The sequence below is a fragment of the Prionailurus viverrinus genome, chromosome D1 (genome assembly GCF_022837055.1).
Source record: "Prionailurus viverrinus isolate Anna chromosome D1, UM_Priviv_1.0, whole genome shotgun sequence".
NCBI lineage: Eukaryota > Metazoa > Chordata > Mammalia > Carnivora > Felidae > Prionailurus > Prionailurus viverrinus.
In genome coordinates, this window is record NC_062570.1 from 20,130,213 (window position 1) to 20,148,098 (window position 17,886).

At 41.9% G+C, this 17,886-nt stretch overlaps 1 protein-coding gene across 2 annotated transcripts in view; it reads left to right on the forward strand.

Moving 5' to 3' along the window:
* The window catches only part of CRTAM (cytotoxic and regulatory T cell molecule), a 28,563-nt gene extending 12,771 nt beyond the window's left edge, over positions 1-15,792 (forward strand). For both annotated transcript variants that reach the window (XM_047824283.1, XM_047824282.1), the window contains 7 exons: positions 1,116-1,259; positions 2,429-2,590; positions 6,931-7,011; positions 8,995-9,078; positions 10,576-10,722; positions 12,960-13,046; positions 14,950-15,792. In XM_047824283.1, coding sequence (XP_047680239.1) covers positions 1,116-1,259; positions 2,429-2,590; positions 6,931-7,011; positions 8,995-9,078; positions 10,576-10,722; positions 12,960-13,046; positions 14,950-15,080 — 836 coding nt within the window. In that variant the 3' untranslated portion in view covers positions 15,081-15,792. The remainder of the gene's footprint in view (positions 1-1,115; positions 1,260-2,428; positions 2,591-6,930; positions 7,012-8,994; positions 9,079-10,575; positions 10,723-12,959; positions 13,047-14,949) is intronic.
* Positions 15,793-17,886: the final 2,094 nt, after the last annotated feature.

The following is a 17,886-nucleotide window of genomic DNA, read 5'->3' on the forward strand; positions in this document are numbered from 1 at the left end:
GACCAAAGTGTGAAGTAGAACGGGAAAGAGGAAGAAGTTAGCCTAACTAAAAATCACACTTGCCCCTTGAACCACACAGGCTTGAATTGTGCCGCTCCACTTACGCGTGGATTTTTGCCAATAAATACAGTCCAGTCCTATAAATGTATTTTCTCTTCCTTATGATTTTCTTCACAGTTTCTTTTCTCCAGCTTATTTTACTGTAAGAATACACTATAAAATACATAGAACATACAAAAACGTGCTAACCAGGTGTTCCTGTTATCGGTAAGGCTTCCCATCAACAGCAGGCTTTTAGTTAAGTTTGGGGGGAGCCAAAAGTTATACAGAGATTTTTGACTGCACAGGGGTTGAGGGAGGTGTCAGTGCCCCTAATGCCCACACTGTTCAAGGGTGAATTCCATTCCCAAGACAGGAGTAGGAAGAAAAAGGACAAATGGGTCCTTTATAAAAGAAATGCACCTTTTGGGGCGCCTGGGTGGCTCAGTCGGTTAAGCGGCCGACTTCAGCTCAGGTCACGATCTCGCGGTCCGTGAGTTCGAGCCCCGCGTCGGGCTCTGTGCTGACTGCTCAGAGCCTGGAGCCTGTTTCAGATTCTGTGTCTCCCTCTCTCTGACCCTCCCCGTTCGTGCTCTGTCTCTCTCTGTCTCAAAAATAAATAAATGTTAAAAAAAAAAATTAAAAAAAAAAGAAAAGAAAGAAAGAAATGCACCTTTTGATGTAAGGAGGGGACGGAACTAACTTACCTTGGCGTGAATCATACACTCGTGAAAGTTTAGAACGGAAACAGCCATAAACCAACTCCTTTCATGTCACTAATCAAATACAGTCATTTGTCAAAGGCAAAAATTGCCGTTGAAACATTGGGGATTTTCAGGGACTAATCATACACTGGGTAACAAACAATGTGACTACAGCCAAGGTAGCGTTACAAGTACATAAAAGCCCTTTAACAGTATTCTGGAAAAGGTCGAGCAAAAAAAAAAAAAAAAATCCCATTATTGAGACCATACGCTACAATCATCCCTACAGATGATCAGACTCCGTGCTTTACTGGGATACGTAGACCAGCTAATTAAGCATGAAAAAAAAAAAAAAAAACAATTTTCTTCCAGCAACTCCTTCCACACCAATCCTGGAAGCTTCAGTTACCAGAATGCAAAATGGAAAAGAACACGTTACGCTTACATGCTCCACCGTGAGAAGTAAGCCCCCTCCGCAGATAACTTGGATTTTAGGGAACGACATAGAGCTCTACGGTAAGTAGGGGAGATGGTTCTTTCCTCCTTTGTTTTCCTTCCTACTTACATTTCCAAGGAAGTCTTCAATCCTCTGGCGCCCTCTGGTGGCACCAAGTGCCAGAAAACAACATTCATTAACCCATCAGTTCTTTTCCAAATTATCTTGATAACCAATCGATACTATGGCTTCATCTTGAAAACCTATCACAAATAATATGATTCCCTGTTTGTGCTTAAAACAAAGTAGAGGGGCGCCTGGGTGGTGCAATTGGTTAAGCGTCCGACTTCAGCCAGGTCACGATCTCGCGGTCTGTGAGTTCGAGCCCCGCGTCAGGCTCTGGGCTGATGGCTCGGAGCCTGGAGCCTGTTTCCGATTCTGTGACTCCCTCTCTCTCTGCCCCTTCCCCGTTCATGCTCTGTCTCTGTCTGTCCCAAAAATAAAATAAAAAACGTTGAAAAAAAATTAAAAAAAAACAAAAAAAAAAGTAGAAACCTAAAATAGAGTTATTATGGCTTCTTAAAATTCAACAAAATTTCATAAAACAGGAAAACAGCTATTACCTCAGCATGACTTGTGTAGCAGACACAAAATTGAAAATACATTTACCACAATGCTTGTATATTGGAACACTTATAAAGTGCAGTACCCTCAGTGACAGATAAAAATATCATATGGTACCAAAGAATCTGAACTTTGATTAGACTGAAGCAGCGTTCAATTGACTAAGCAGGATAACAAACTGTCACAATTGGGACCTGTTTACGGTCTGTGTACGTTGTAACACAGGTTACATTCAATTTTACTTAATCATAGAGAGATTCATTCCAATGCCAATTCTACATCATTCCAAGACCTCTCCATTAATTTGGCTCATTCGTCCAAACTGAGTAAAGTCGTGGGTCTTTGTGTTTGACAACATCGGGCTGCCCTTGTTGTAACCACGATAAGCTTTGGATTTTTTTTCCCCCAGTAGTGATGGGTTTACAGAAACCTATTCATTGCTATTCACCTGCTCCCCTCTGTGACTAGGGCCACGTAGGTACAAGGGAGTTGGCTGAAGTCAGAATGAGGTTAGAAGTCTAACAGCTTTGCCAAGAGGTCAAGGCCATTGGTCTCTGAGGGAACCAAACCACCCCATGGTATTAAGTAGCCACAACTTCAAACACCTCTTTAACTCGCTCCATAGGTGAAACCCACCATGAGTTTGAAACCGATGGGAAGAAATGTAACAGCAGCAGCATCCTCAGAGTCCACACGTACAGCAAAAACTCAACAGTGGACTGCATTATCCGACACAAAGGTCTACAAGGAAGAAAACTGGTGGCACCATTCCGATTTGAAGATATGGGTAAGAGGGATGAATGATTGCTTTTAATCATTTTCAATTTACCTTCATAGTACACTTTTGAACAAAATTAAATGGAATGGGAAAAGTCCTTCAGAGTGAGATCGCAGTCAACAAAGCTCTCCTTAACAGCAGATTCCTTTAATGATTGAAATTTCTCCAGCTGGGCGTCAGAATGCGACCGTCCCAACGTTGGGAACCCCAGTTGTGCACAAAGCCTAGCAGAGCGCCATATGCAAACAGCATCATGCCTGCTTTTTGATAATAACCGCTGACATAACTTGGCCTTGAATCGTTTGATTGCACTCATGATTTTGAAGAGGTTATCTGAAGCATACCCAAAAGGAGATAATTGCCGTTGAAATAAATCTAAACTTGTCCATATCATTTTACGTTAATATAAAACACTCACACAGTCAAACTAAGTCATGGTTACTCTTTAGATTTCTTTTGTTATGACCGTTCTGCGGATTTTAGTTTAACCAGGTTAACATTCCGAGCAGAACAAATAACAAACGAAACGTCACATCGTAACTGTGAAGAGGAGTCGCCTCCATTTTTCCAGTGGAAAAATGCATTCCTTCATCAAATGCAAAAAAAAAAAAAAACCTGTGAAGATGAGTCGCCTCCATTTTTCCAGTGGAAAAATGCATTCCTTCATCAAATGCAAAAAAAAAAAAAGTGATTTCAAAACTCTAGAAAATTTTTGAGTCAAGAAGTATCTAGTAAGAGGTAGCATGAATCACAAGACTCTGACCTTCGTTGTTGTATAAAGTACCTCTCAGTGTCAGAAGAATTTCTGAAGTACAAGGATCCACTCACACTAGGGAAGGAGGAAGCTGTTGGATGAGGACGCGTTTGCTGAAAAAGCTCTTTGGGAAATTACTGCTAATGAAAGGCGCTGGTGAAGGAGAACACCATGGTGGGAAAACTGCCATGCTGCCCCGTGGGGGGTGGGGGTGCCGCTGCTGTGGCTAACAGGTCCCCCCCTCACTACCACAGGTTTTCCACCAGTCACTTTCTCGTCAAACCAAAAGTAGCAAGTCTTGAGGAAGCTGCATTTAGAAGACTTAAGCCCCCGCAGACACGGCTGGGTACTATAATCTGACGCAAACATTCCTACCTCCTGATGACTCCTCCTCCTCCAGCCTCTGCTGTCAATGGAGCACAGGGCATGCGTGGGAGGGGGGGGTTATTAGGGGCTGCTTCTGAAAGTCATTCAGGGTCTTAAATAAGAGAACCAACCATGTCGAAAAAAAATCTATGTTGACTTCTTCAGCTACTGTTCGGGCCACCTACAAAAATTTACTCTTGAGGGGAAATCACAGTTTCTTTCTCTTCCATTATGGCCGTAGTTCTCTACGACTCAAAATCCTAGCCATCCAATGCTTCTAACAGTAATGGGATACGACTTGACTTTTATCTATGACCTAACGGTCGACTGTTTAGCCCCCACTGCCAGATCTTCATTAAGTATTCAAAGAGTAATTCCAGTATCAGCTGTTGGTGGCTTCCATGTGTTTATGACTTTCCCCTGTGGCAAGCTACTGCATACTACACCCATTTTGTTCATCCCATGAGTTTTACAAGGTGGATTAGTGAGAATGCTTTAAAACACACTTACAAGGGGACGTCTGGGTGGCTCAGTCCGTTAAGCCTCGGACTTCAGCTCAGGTCACGATCTTGCAATCTGTGTGTTCGAGTCCTGCGTCAGGCTCTGTGCTGACAGTTCAGAGCCTGGAGTCTGCTTTGGATTCTGTGTCTCCCTCTCTCTCTCTGCCCCTTTCCTGCTTGTGCTCTCTCTCTCTCTCTCTCAAAAATAAACAAACATTAAAAAAAACATTTTTTAATAAAATAAGATAAAATAATTTTACAAGTAAGGATTCTGACCCCCTTCATCCCCACACTGCATCGTAGGACTTGAGAAAATGAACATCAGGCAAGCACCATATCTGGAGGGGGGGAAGGTACTGGAATGAGTAATGTCTTCCTTTGAAAAACTCACAACGCAATGCTTGGAGAAGGAAAACAGGACAGGAATAGATCAGGCCACCTTCACAATGATTTACTTCATCTTTTTAGTATTCCCAATGAGGAATCTTGATTTCCTGTTACTTATCTGGAGGTGAGATAAAAACAAAAAACTTGAGCGACAGTTCTCACACTCACCGATTGCAGGAACCCTCGACGCTCCTACAAATATTTGAGGACCCCAAAGAATTTTTACTTATGTGAATCGTACCTGTCCATACTTACGCATTAGAAATTAAAACTAAAAAAAGTTGACTTATTTAAAAAATGAATCCACTACATATACATAGAAATGACACACTTGTATAAAAAAAAAAAAAAAAAAAACCTGTATTTTGCAACGCCAAAATGTTAGCGAGGAAAATGGCATTGTTTTTCATCTTGAAAATCTCTTTGGTATCTGTTTTCATAGAATTAGGTTCTCATAATTTCAGCGTTTTTTCTCTTGCGATATGTTGTTTTGCTTGAGATATATACAAAAATACAGCCTCCCACAAATACGTAGTTGGGAAAGGGAAGATGATATTAATAACTTTTCAGATAATTGTGGATATTCTTCTTTGATACTATACTAAAACTCAACAAGAGGTGACTTCTTAAAGGTTAATTGCTATGTGGACTCTGGAACCCTATCAATGAACTTTTCGTGCCCTTGTTACATTAAATTCTTTGAACAGATTTGCACTTTGGATAAATCTTTTAGCCAGGCATGATTTGTAGCATCATGCCTTGGTCATTTGGAAAATATCAATATATTGATTTATACAGAATTTTCAAATGTTGACACATTTCGGCGTCAAAATCCCATTCATTAATATCGTCACTGATTTCATCGAAGTCTTAGTATTTAGAAGCTGTCAAGCTCACAGGGGTGGGTACAGGTTTTTCAAAACGGAAATGTGGCTGGTGCAACTGAGTAAATTTTTAATATTAACTCTCATTAATTTAAACTTAAATAGTGTAGCCCGTGTATGCTGTATTGAATAGCACAAGTCTATAACATTCTAACCAAGCAGGGACAGAAATCATAAAGCACCAGTACCCATTTAATCAAAATAACATTTGGTCTAACTGAATCTACTCACTAGCTTGTTGACTGGGAGAACAAATCAAAGTAAATACAAACTCATGGGTGTGTGTATATCTCCTGTTCTGTACAAAAATATATAATTATCTGAATCCACACAGTATCATATACATTATTCCAGAAGATCTTGATCATTCTTGATAATTTTTCTATGTGCCCCCAATATTTCCCATCTACTCGTCTCATCATTTGCCTCCAGGATTTCCATCCTACTAGCTTTCAAGCTTTTTCTCTCCTTTCATTGCTAGCAGCTGTCTTTTCAATTTTCCCTGACATCTTTGTGGTCACAGAGTTCATCTTAGCCTGACAGTCTAAATTACTATTTCTCTATTGTTTCCTTAGCGGTGGTTCTTCCTCTTCTCAGAGCTCTCGCATGCAACTCTGGCATTTGTATCGTTTCCAAAAGTTTTACATGTTTAAGAAAAGAAACGTTCAAAGCCATTAAATAAAAAGCTGAGAAGCACTCACAGATTCCAAAAAGACATTACCTACCCGTCACGTATCCCTATTTATAAAATTTCAGGCACCTTTCCTATACACCCACTGGTTGCAGGACTGCTCAGGGGTCAAATCCGCGCTACACTGAATGTCTGGAGACATCCCTAAACATCGTTTTATGTTATACTGTAAGCATTATGTTTTATAAACAGCAAAGCGTTGGGCTGAACGTGTTGTATGAATGAACTCATTAATTCTCACGTACACACAAAAAAACCCCCCAAGGGCAAAGCTTAGCATTTCCATTTTACAGGTAAGAAAAAATTGAGCGTTCAAGAGATTAGGCATCTTGCTCAAACTCACTCAGCACAAGCCAAGTCAACGGCATTGGAATTCGACCCACTCCGTGACGGACTCCAAGGCCACCTAACTAATAAATAAGGAGGGAGATAGGTGAATGCACAGACAGACAGACAGACAGAGGGGCAGGCAGGTAGATGGAAAGAGAGAGAAAGACAGCGAATACCCTCTGCCTATTATTGCCAAATGTACCACTCCAAGTCCAGCATGCTGCACTTCTAAGCCAGGCAGCTTAGCAGATGGGCAGCCAGCAGGATACAGATTCAAAGACCAGAGCAAGAGCTGCAGAATACGTAGCGCTGAGGTTTCTGCAAAAACCTCCACGAGCAGGTAGCAGCCAAATACATTCTCCAACCTACTGTACTGAGCACAATGTGGGTAAAACTGCTCTCCGTGGTTGCAGAATTCTGTTTTTCCCCTTTCCTAGTTACTGATCGAGAGACAGCTTCAGATGCCCTGGAGAAAAACTCTCCATCGTCTGCAGACCCTCAGCAGCCCACTAGCACTGGTAAGTGTCAACCCATTACAACTTAAGACCAAAACAAAAAAACAAAAAAAGCCTCCTCGGGAAGGTCACTTTTCCAATTCTCAATTTTCAGATTTTTAAAAAATTTTAATAAGACTATGCAGGACCCCCTCTGCTGGTTCCAGCTTTGTGGTAGAATGTTCCCTTAGTGGGGGGGGGGGGGGGGGTTAGGGTCACTAATGCCTTGTAAATTCAGTGCTATGTTGCTTGATAAACACACACACACACACACACACACACACACACACACACACACACGCAATAGTGACCTTTGAATTTCCTCTATGGTAAAGGGCAAGGTTGTATTCATTTATGGAGAGACTCGTTTCATTGTTTTCTCATCCAGAACAGACTAAACACAAAATAAAGACTTGATTTCAGCAAAAGGCAAAGAAACAGGATCTGGAGATTTGCTGCTCTTCGTCACAGAAGAACAAAATCACCTTTGAAAACACCTCAGTTACTTGGTTGTCAAGAACTCAGATAGTTTTTGATGACAGGATTGAACCCTAAACGCAGAATTTAAAAAGCCTGAATGAATTATAACCAACTTGTTAGACAGTGAACCTATTGGGGGGTTAACTGGGGGGAATAATCACGTGTTTATCTTTGAATTTTACTAGCGTAGTATCTGGCACTAGGAGGTACTCAGAAAACGCAGTGCGAATATATACGGGTACGAATACATTCATTTGCTATGATGTTTTGAGCAAAACAGCCCCAGCCAGAAAGGGCAGAAATTCCTACGTGTCCTCTTCCTATTTCAAATAGTGTGTCTCTAATAATTTCATTTGATGGGATAAATGTTTTCGTATCATTAGCATGTATGTTCATGGTTGAGTATCAGATCGTATTTTTCTACAACTTTTATCTGGAATAATATTTAAAAAGTCAATGTTTGGGGTTTCTAAACACCGATAGAAGCAATATGTACCGTACGGTTTTTTGAAGGGCGATGGAAATTGAAAATAACCTGAAGTGGAGCGGTCACATCACTTGCTTTAATAATCCAATTTTTTTAAACGTGTTTAGAATCGACTTGTCTTTAAATTGGCTTACGGAGCTACTAAACAACCCAATTTTCTGCTCTGCTTTTTCATATAGAACCGAAGATTTAATATGGTTTCTAAATTTCCTTTCAGCTTTCAATTCCTATGATTGTATTACAGTTAATAATAGCCATTTTCAGTAGAATGGGTGGTCTCATTCCCCGTGGGATCCACACAGTGGCGCTGTGCAATGGGTTAAAAAAGCAAGAGACTAGGTTGGGAGGGGGAGGCGGGGAGGTGGGAATAGGCAGGACGAGCAACAAAATCAGAAGAAGAGATCTCTTCTTTCTATGACTTCTCTCACCTAGCAAAACCATCACAGAACACCCTGCTTCTAAGGGGGAGGGGCCAGTACAGGTTTGAATGACAAGGGAGCCTATTTTTCAACATAAAAATCATTGCTTTCCAGGCTGCTAGCTTATCCTTCCATAAAGCTCGGGATGTCACCCTTCAGTGTTCTGTTGTTATCTTGCACCTTTCTAAAGACCTTCTCGCTCACAGGCCTGGTTCAGGTGGAAGTATAAAAGAACGGTTTAAATTCTGCATTCTGAATTTCCAGATAGGCTCTGTCACTTCTTTGCTGCGTGACAATTTACTTAGCTTCTCTAAGCCTCTGTTCAGAGCTGCCGTGAGAAACATACCAAATGCTCAGTTTCAGGCTTAGCACAGTGTTCGGTAAACATGTATCTTTAAAAAATAAAGCAAAATGAGCCTGGCCGTTTGCAACTATTTTTGGAAAAAGTCAGTAGTTCAGAAATAGTCTTGTGTTTTGTTTGTTTTGTTTGTTTGTTTTTAAGTCGGACTACTTAATTTGGTTCCCAAAGATGCTTTGCTGTTTGGGGATTAGTATGTGTATATACACGCTATTCACAGAGAGTCAGATGTATATATCATGTCTTAACTTCTTTCAACTTAGTTGCAGTAGTGGAAGATTCTAATACAACAGAGATTGACAAGGAAGAGAAAAACCAAACCGCTCAAGATCCTGACTTAACCACTGGTAAGTGTCCCCTACAGCATTTAGAATAAACACTTGACATTTTAACCTCTGAACCAATAAATCCAATGGCCTTTTTCTGTCCCTACTTTCCTTGACCTTTTTATTGGTTAATCCCTCCCTTGTTCCTTGACTTAGGGTCTCCCTGGCTTCCCTGACATACTCTGCCTGGTCCTGTCACTCTTTGCTAATCAGTCCTTCTCTGTGTCCATGCGCTAACCTCCCTTCCTCCTCTGGCTTCTTATATGTGGATATACTTCTGACTTTACTTCTCTATTCTTGATTCCTCCCTTAATTCTTAAAGGGTTTACCCCTCCCCAGGATTGTTCCTATTGCCACTACGCAGAAGGTTTCCATACCTATGCTTCCAGAACATTCTCTGGAGAATGAATCCCTATTGCATTCCACCTCCTACGTATCCCATGGCTGGATTTTCTGCCATCTCTTCAAACTCAACATCACTAAAAACCGAACAGCATCTTTTCCCATAAAATCAGCTTGTCCAAACCATCACACAAGCCCCACACCTTGGTGTCATCCTTCACTCCTATGTGTGTACACACACACACACAAAATCAGTCCGTCTCCAAGGACTTTTGAGTCTTCCCTTCCAGATTTTTGTCTACTATCACTGCCACCTCCCTGGTCCAGACTCTCATCGTCTCCTGCACAAAGTCTTGTGACTCGCTGGAGTTGTGATCATTTTTAAGACTCTATTATCGAAACACCCCTCTGCATGCTTCACACCTGTGTTCACAAGACCTCTGTGGCTCCCACAGTCTACGGGGCAGAACAGGACCCTCAAACCTCCCATAAAGCGCACTCTGACTTCTGTTTCATTAATTTATTTGTTTCTACAGAGAGAGAACTATGCCCTAAAGCACAGAGATTGTGTCTAATGAGCTCCAAGCAGCTCCACACGGAGCTGGTGCTCCTGAACTGCTTGTTGTTAGAGGGGGCAGGACATTCGGGCAAAATCAGAGCCGGCCGAATCCGAGTGTGAGGTTTAGAAAGATCTTCAAGACCTCACCTCGTTGATCTCCGAATGCCTTCATGGAGGACCACCTTTAACCAAGCCAACATTCATGAATGTTCGCTGCATTTGCATGGCTTTCCACACTCCTTAACAACCTCTCTTGCTGCTTAACCACATGTTGCTAAAAAAACTCATTCCTTACAGCTCACTTAAATCCCCCGACTCTAATCTAAGTCAATATTCTTGCCTGCGTTCTCTAGAAATGAAAAATCACAGCTTCACTACCTATGGCACATAAGAGCGTTTTTCCAATCGCCTCACAGAATGGCCTTGTTTGTCTGTCCGCCTGTTGGCTTGTTTCTGGAGAATAAATAGTATGAATCTCTTTATCTTCAGGTTAAAGTCCTCCGTCTTTTTGTCTGAGTGGCCTATCCGCCTATCTGACATTTGGGAAGCAGCCTGCAAATTCCTCAGGGACGGAAGCAAACCGACCTTGAGCTGAATTCCTCTCGTTTGCCTTACAGAAACAAATCTTCAGTATGTGGGGGTGATAAGGAGGAAAAATGGCATTCTGCTGCTCACCCTGGTCTCCTTTCTCATCTTCATCCTCTTCATCATCGTCCAGCTCTTCATAATGAAGCTTCGGAAAGCACACGTGATATGGAAAAAAGGTGAGCGGCAGGGGAGCGGGTGGGGGGCTGCAAGATGCAGAAACGGTTGGCTAGCCAAAAGGAAATTCTGCCAACTTAAAGCTTTTCTGTTAGATACTTCAGCCATCTGTTTGGGAAGTGTTGTCACGCAAATACGCCATGGTCTGTTTCGTAGTAAACACGGGATGTGCAATCTCCAGGGGCTCTAATCAAAGAGCGTATAACCAAGAGAAAATAGAGTAGCTCCGGGGATTGACATTAAATTATAAAAGCTGCCATTCGCAAAAGGACGCCAGGCGGAAAACGCATTCATTCATGCACTCTATTCATGGAGTACCTATCATGCGCCGGGCGCGATTCCAGGCACTGGGGATACCTCTGTCAACAAGACCCCTGCTCTCAAGGAGTTCATATTCTAGGGACGGTCAATCAAAGGTTGAATGTATACTGTCTTGGTTGTGCTCTTACTTTGTTTTTGTTTCAAAAAAAAATTTTTTTTAATGCTTGTTTATTTTTGAGAGAAAGAGAGAGTGCGTGAGGGAGCATGCACGCAAGAGGGGCAGGGGCAGAGAGAGAGGGAGACACGGAATCCGAAGCAGGCTCCGGCCCCGAGCTGTCAGCACAGAGCTCGATGCGGGGCTCGAAACCCACGAACCGCGAGATCATGACCTGAGCCAAAGTCAGATGCTTAACGGACTGAGACACCCAGGTGTCCCAGTTGTGTTCTTACTTTGAAATAATGCAGTCAGCCTCCCTCAACCATAATATGTTAGTAATTTTTGCTAAGCATTCTGGTTTAAAAGTTATCAATGGGGGGAAAACATATATATATATATATATATATATATATATATATAACATTATAATAGTATTATATATGCTATTATAATAGTATTATATATACTATAATAGTACATACAATATTATAAAAGTATCATATATAATAGTATAATAGTATCATATATAATAGTATTACATAAAGATTATTATATATATTATGTATATATGTAATATATATATAATTCAGACAGCATGTAATATATATATAATTCAGCCTATTGAAATGCATAGATTCAACACATATCAGGGCTGGAAGGACTTCAGAAGTTATCCAGAGTAACTATCTACTCAGTTCCTTCTATAAATGTGTACCAGGGTGATATCCCCTCTTTAATTCTGAGTGATTATTTAGACCTGTGTTGCCCAACAGAGTAGACACAACATGGCTATTGAGCACTTAAAATGTTGCCAGTTGCTTTCGAGATGTGCTGCAAGGATAAAATATACACCCCACTTTGAAAACCCAACACGGGGGCGCCTGGGTGGGTGGCTCAGTCGGTTAAGCGTCCGACTTCGGCTCAGGTCATGATCTCGCGGTTCGTGAGTTCGAGCCCCGCGTCGGGCTCTGTGCTGACAGCTCGGAGCCTGGAGCCTGCTTCAGATTCTGTGTCTCCCTTTCTCTCTACCCCTTGCCTGCTCATACTCTCTCTCTCTCTCTCTCAAAAATAAACAAATATTAAAAGAAAGTTAAAAAAAAAAAACACACACACAAATACATTTCTAATAATAACATATTAGATCTACTAGGTAAATAAAATATAAATTGTTAATAATTATTCATCTTACCTACTTCTTTTTGCTTTTTCAACATGGCCATTAGAAAATTTATAAAATTACACATGTGACTTGCATTACGGCGCTGCTGGCCCAGGATCATTTAGCGACATGTGGCTCCAACATCCCCAGTAGCAGAGAACTCATTATGTCCCAAGGCAAAATACACTACCTCTTTGAATGGCTCTCACCCTCTTAAAAGTACAACTTCCGGTTTGATGTCACTCTCTCTATATATTCAGCTGGACCAACGTTCATCATAATTAGACCTAGAGACAAAGCCTGGCTTTTCGGCTGTACCTGCGCAACAGGCAAATGTCATCGTATAGTTGCAGAGTCCCCCCGTTAATGCTTCACCCCCAGGGTTCGTTAAGGCCTCCTGGAATCATTCCATCTCAAAGAACAATACTTGATTCTAATCTGTGGTCATTTGATTTCCACAACTCTTACACTGCCTAGCACAGTGCCTGCAGGAATCATAGCAAAGAACAAAAACAATTCTCTAAATGAATGAGGGCATGATGTATGGGAGGGGCAGGGGTAAATCCACTATTGTGTAGACAGAAGGATCATCTTATTCAAAATACATTTCTACACATAGGTGATGTGTGACATCAGAAACTAACAACACAGTTTTCTTGCAGAGAATGAAATTTCAGAACACACGCTGGAAAGTTACAAATCGAGGTCAAATAATGAAGAAACATCATCCCAAGAGAAAAAGGACCAAAGTGAGTCACCTACATGACCTAAAACTTGAAAAATAATTTGTTGTCTTGAAGGAGGAGGGTGAAACGCCAAGTCTGATTTTTAGCACTAGAAAGTCAATCACCTAAATCGTCTTGTGTAGCACACAAGTGCATCTTCCAAAATGAAAAGTAGAGACCATTAAGTTCCTTTGGGAAGCCATCTCTGTGTCCTGACTGTCACACCCAGACACACCCGTAGACTGTATGTCCCTCTTGTGCTGAGGGGTATCTCACAGACACCTTGACAGTCCAGCACTTGCCGCACCAACTGGTCATTTTTTTTTTAATTTTTTTTTTCAACGTTTATTTATTTTTGGGACAGAGAGAGACAGAGCATGAACGGGGGAGGGGCAGAGGGAGAGGGAGACACAGAATCGGAAACAGGCTCCAGGCTCTGAGCCATCATCAGCCCAGAGCCCGACGCGGGGCTCGAACTCCCGGACCGCGAGATTGTGACCTGGCTGAAGTCGGACGCTTAATCGACTGCCCCACCCAGGCGCCCCCCAACTGGTCATTTTTGATGTGTTGATTTAGCCACCACAGATCTCCTTTGGGTGGTGAAGAGCTGGGTTGATCTCAGTGTGTCCGCAGATTCTAACACAGGGCCTGATGCGAATGGAGTGTTTGACAAATGTGTGTTGAATAAACGAACACAAGGCTTAACTGATTCAAGCAGAAATGTTTGGGGGCTTTTGGAGCACTCCATTGCAGTTTCCCAAGCAAAATATGTTTCCAAAGAGTGAAAGGAAGGGTCTAAAAGGAGATTGTGTGTGTGTGTGTGTGTGTGTGTGTGTGTGTGTTTGACAAAAATCCAGTAGACAGCAACCAGCGCTACAGTAAAGAATCTTATACCTTCCAACCGTTTTGTTTCCTCCATGCAAATTAACTTCCTCCCCCTGCCAAGAGTTGCAAGACATGCAGAAGAGCTTTGCTGCTAGTTTCTAATGGTTTTATTGAGGTTTTTGTAGGAAGCCGGTCTTTCACAACACCTCTGCCCTTTTTTTGCTTTGACCCAGTAGGGTGTGAAGTGGGAAGAATCACTTACTGGCTGGGAGGGGGGAACAAGAGGGCAGACTGTGAGAACTGGGGGTGTGAGGGGAAGTGTGTGTGAGGTGCAGAAAGTCTGTTGTATCGCATGTGTTTCTATAACGTCAATGTCTGTGTACTCGACCCGCAAGTAGGAGAATAACGTCAGTATGAGGCGTAAGTTGGATTGTTTCCTATGCCAATTTTCCCAAGTGAGGGGCACTAGAACAGTGGGTGTTGAATTGTAACTTTTAGCAGGAGAAAAAAATGCCCTGAGCTCAGGAAAGCCTTTTGCATCTCAACTTAAGAAAATGAGTACTTTCACTCAGGGCTCCCTCCCCAGAAAGGTCCAATCCCAGGGGCTTGCCACAGAGGTGGGAGGTGGTACTTCCCCCTGGGCTCCAACCTCTACGTCCATCCTCCTTCCCTTGGCTCCCTCAGACCTGACATTTCAACTTCGCTGTTTTCGCTCACTTAAAAAGCATCCTCTGGAGCTGTCTCCAGCCTCTGTGTATAGTTAACGGGCTTTGAGTGGTCCTGTTTCCCGTAAGCCCTGTGACTTTCAGTATAAAATTTACCAAATGCAACGTGTGTTTTTATTTGTTGGGTTTTACAGCAGAAATGTCTACATATTTTATTTCAGGGTGGTTAGCGTATTGTTTACGTAAGACTTTTTAAAAATCAGACTCTGGCAATGCATTCAGACCATTTATAGGATATGCATCCATCGATTTCTGATTTGATGTTTAAGACATTAACATATGGACCTAACCAGACCACGTGCAGTCAACGTGTCCCAAACGAACGGGTGCACTGTTGTTCAAAAGGAATGTTCATCTTCGACCTGCTTTTCTTTCAGCTTTCCACTCGAAGAGCTACATGAACTACATCACACGGTTGTACTCTGAAGCAAAAACAAAGCGGAAGGACGATTCACGGAGTTCGAAATTCAAAGGAGAGCCCGCTCATATACCAGAGAGCATCGTGTAACGTTCTTTGCAACAAGCAAATATTGAGCATCGTGTAACGTTCTTTGCCACAGCAAATATGGATTTCGGTGCAGCTGCAGGCCTCACAGTGGAGCAGCCTATGGGAAGGAGCATAATTACGGTCACAAGAAAAAATATACTTTGAGTGCAATGCAACATGGTAGCCTCCCGTGGCACACTGCCCTGGATTCAGGGCTATGAAATGAGGACCAGACCATGGACACAAAGCTTCATAGTTTAAAAACAAAAAAAAAAAAGAGAAGAGAAGAGGAAAAGAAAAGAAAAAAGAAGAGAGAAAACCTATCATGCCTGACACTACTTCAGAGAAGGAGGAGACTCTTAAGTCTTGGAGATCAGGGTTGATTGGGCCAGCTAGCATCTTACCATGAAGGGAAAAGGAGTTTTTAGATGCTGGGCTTGAGCAGAACTACTTTAAAAAAAAATTTTTTTTTTTAATAAATCTTTCCTTCTGATCGCCAAGTAACAAACTTTGGGATGAAAAGGACCTAAAGAAGGTCTCCAATCCTAGGAGCTTACTTTCAAGAAGGGCTTTAAGAAGATGTAGCTTTAGTTCAAGGCGGGCCCAAAGATTCGATTTTCGAAGGTTTTCTTGCTAAATCACAAGAGCGGATCTGGCCAAGTTTTCACAGGACATTTCATTACAAAAACATGTATCAAAACAACAACAACAACAACAACGAGTTTAACTTACTATGACCTAATTAATGCTTTAAAAAAATATTTAATAAAAAGCTGAATGTTTTTCTAGTGGTTATGGTCCAAGTTGTATTTCCTCCTTTTATTTTACTATGGGAAAGGGACATGTCTTCCCCACCCCCCCCCATCAGTTTATTTAAGATATAGCAAACGCTGAATAAGCATTCACTTATGACATTTCTCATTATTTGGACCTGAATAAACTAATTCTAAAATAATATCTCCCCACCCTATCACACACACTCATATGAGTTTATAATTTGTTACAGAACCAGATACAGCTGTGATTTTTTTTTCTTGATAAAAAAGAAAAACTAAGTAATCTGTTCACCCAACGTGGGGCTCAAATTCAGGACCTCGAGATTAAGAGGTGCATGCCCTCTGACTGAACCGTACAGGAGCCCCCCCAAAAAATTTTTTAAGAATGATAAAATTACTGAAAGGTGTAAAAATAAAACAGCATTTTTCTTTCTGAACCATTTGAGAGTCAGTTGACATGCTGCCTACCACACCCCAAACACTTGCGTGTATATATCCTACAAGCAAGGACACTGCCCCTGTAACTACAAGGTAACTAACAAAAATCACAAAATTAACATTGATGGATTTCTACTAACAGTCTTCAGACTCAAGTCTCTCCAATTGTCCAGAGGATCCAGAGGATCCAGTTGAGAACCACTTGTTTCATTTTAGTCTCGTTCAAGTTTAGAACAGTTCCTCAATCTTTCCTTCACGTTCGTGATGTTTTGAGATACTTTCGAAGATTGTGGGCTAGTTTATTTTGCAAACTATCCCTCAGTTTGCCTTTGTCTGATTGTTTTTTCGTGATTAGCTTCAGGTTATGAAACTTTGACAGGACTGTCACAGAAGTGACGTTTTGTTTCTCTTGCTGCATTTTATTCACCCCTTTATTGATGATGTTTACTTTGATCACTTGATTAAGGCGGTGTCAGCCAGACCTCCCCACTGCAAAGTTACTCTTTCCTCCCATGTAAACTAATATTTTGTGCAGAGATGCTTTAAAAATATGTAGATACCTATTCCTCATCCCCTTCCAAGCCACTCATTTATTTATATCTGTATGGACTCACAGTTTCCTGTTATCCAAGGAGTCACAATCTGTTACTAGTCTCTCATTCACTGGGTTATAATGTTACCCTCAAATTAATGTCTTGCTAACTGGGTGATCAAATTGTGAAAACAGGCTTTTGTGTCCTTCTTATCCTCAGCCTGTGAGCACTTTCTTCCTTTCTGGTACAAAATATTCCACGCTCATCTTAAACTTTTCCTGCCTCAGCCCTTTAAGGAGCCATTTCTCCAAGGATCCCTGGTTCCTTTCAGTGGAAAGGGATATGTAGAAGCCAAAACATAGGGGCAAGGTGTACTCATTGCTTTGGGGCTATCATCGTTCTCAAGTCATCTCAGTAGACAGAGCTAGGAAATATATGAGAAAGTATGCATACACTTGACCCTTGAACAACACTGGTTTGAACTTCCCAGGTCCACTTACACACAGTTTTGTTTTTTAAGAGTGGGCAGCAAAAGCCAAAGGGCATTTATTTACAGCTGCCCACGCCAGTTCCAAGACCAAATTGAAGACAACTGGTGGGAAGGTCACGCCTGCTGCCTGTGAGCACGCTGGGAGACCCGCAGTGGCCATGAGCAACCCCCAGAAACCCCGGACCCACCCCTTCAAGTCCTCCATGATCTGGATTCCCTCTTGGTGCTAAGGTGGCTGGGACTGTTTCTGTTGCCCTGGTGCCTTTGAAGCAAGAGACCAAACTAAGGTGCCAACATTACAGCACCATGCAGAGCAGAGGTAAGCAGACTTAGTCAATCGTCAGAATCACCTGAGAGGATTTCATAAAACAGGGACTCCCAGGTTTGTCCTCAAAGACTGGTCACGGCAATCCCAAAGACAGAGCTTTGGGATTTGCGAGTTTTGTGTTTTTTTTTTAATTTTTGTTTAACATTTATTTATTTTTGAGACAGAGAGAGAGCATGAACAGGGGAGGGTCGGAGAAGGAGGGAGACACAGAATCCGAAAAAGGCTCCAGGCTCCGAGCTGTCAGCACAGAGCCCGACGCGGG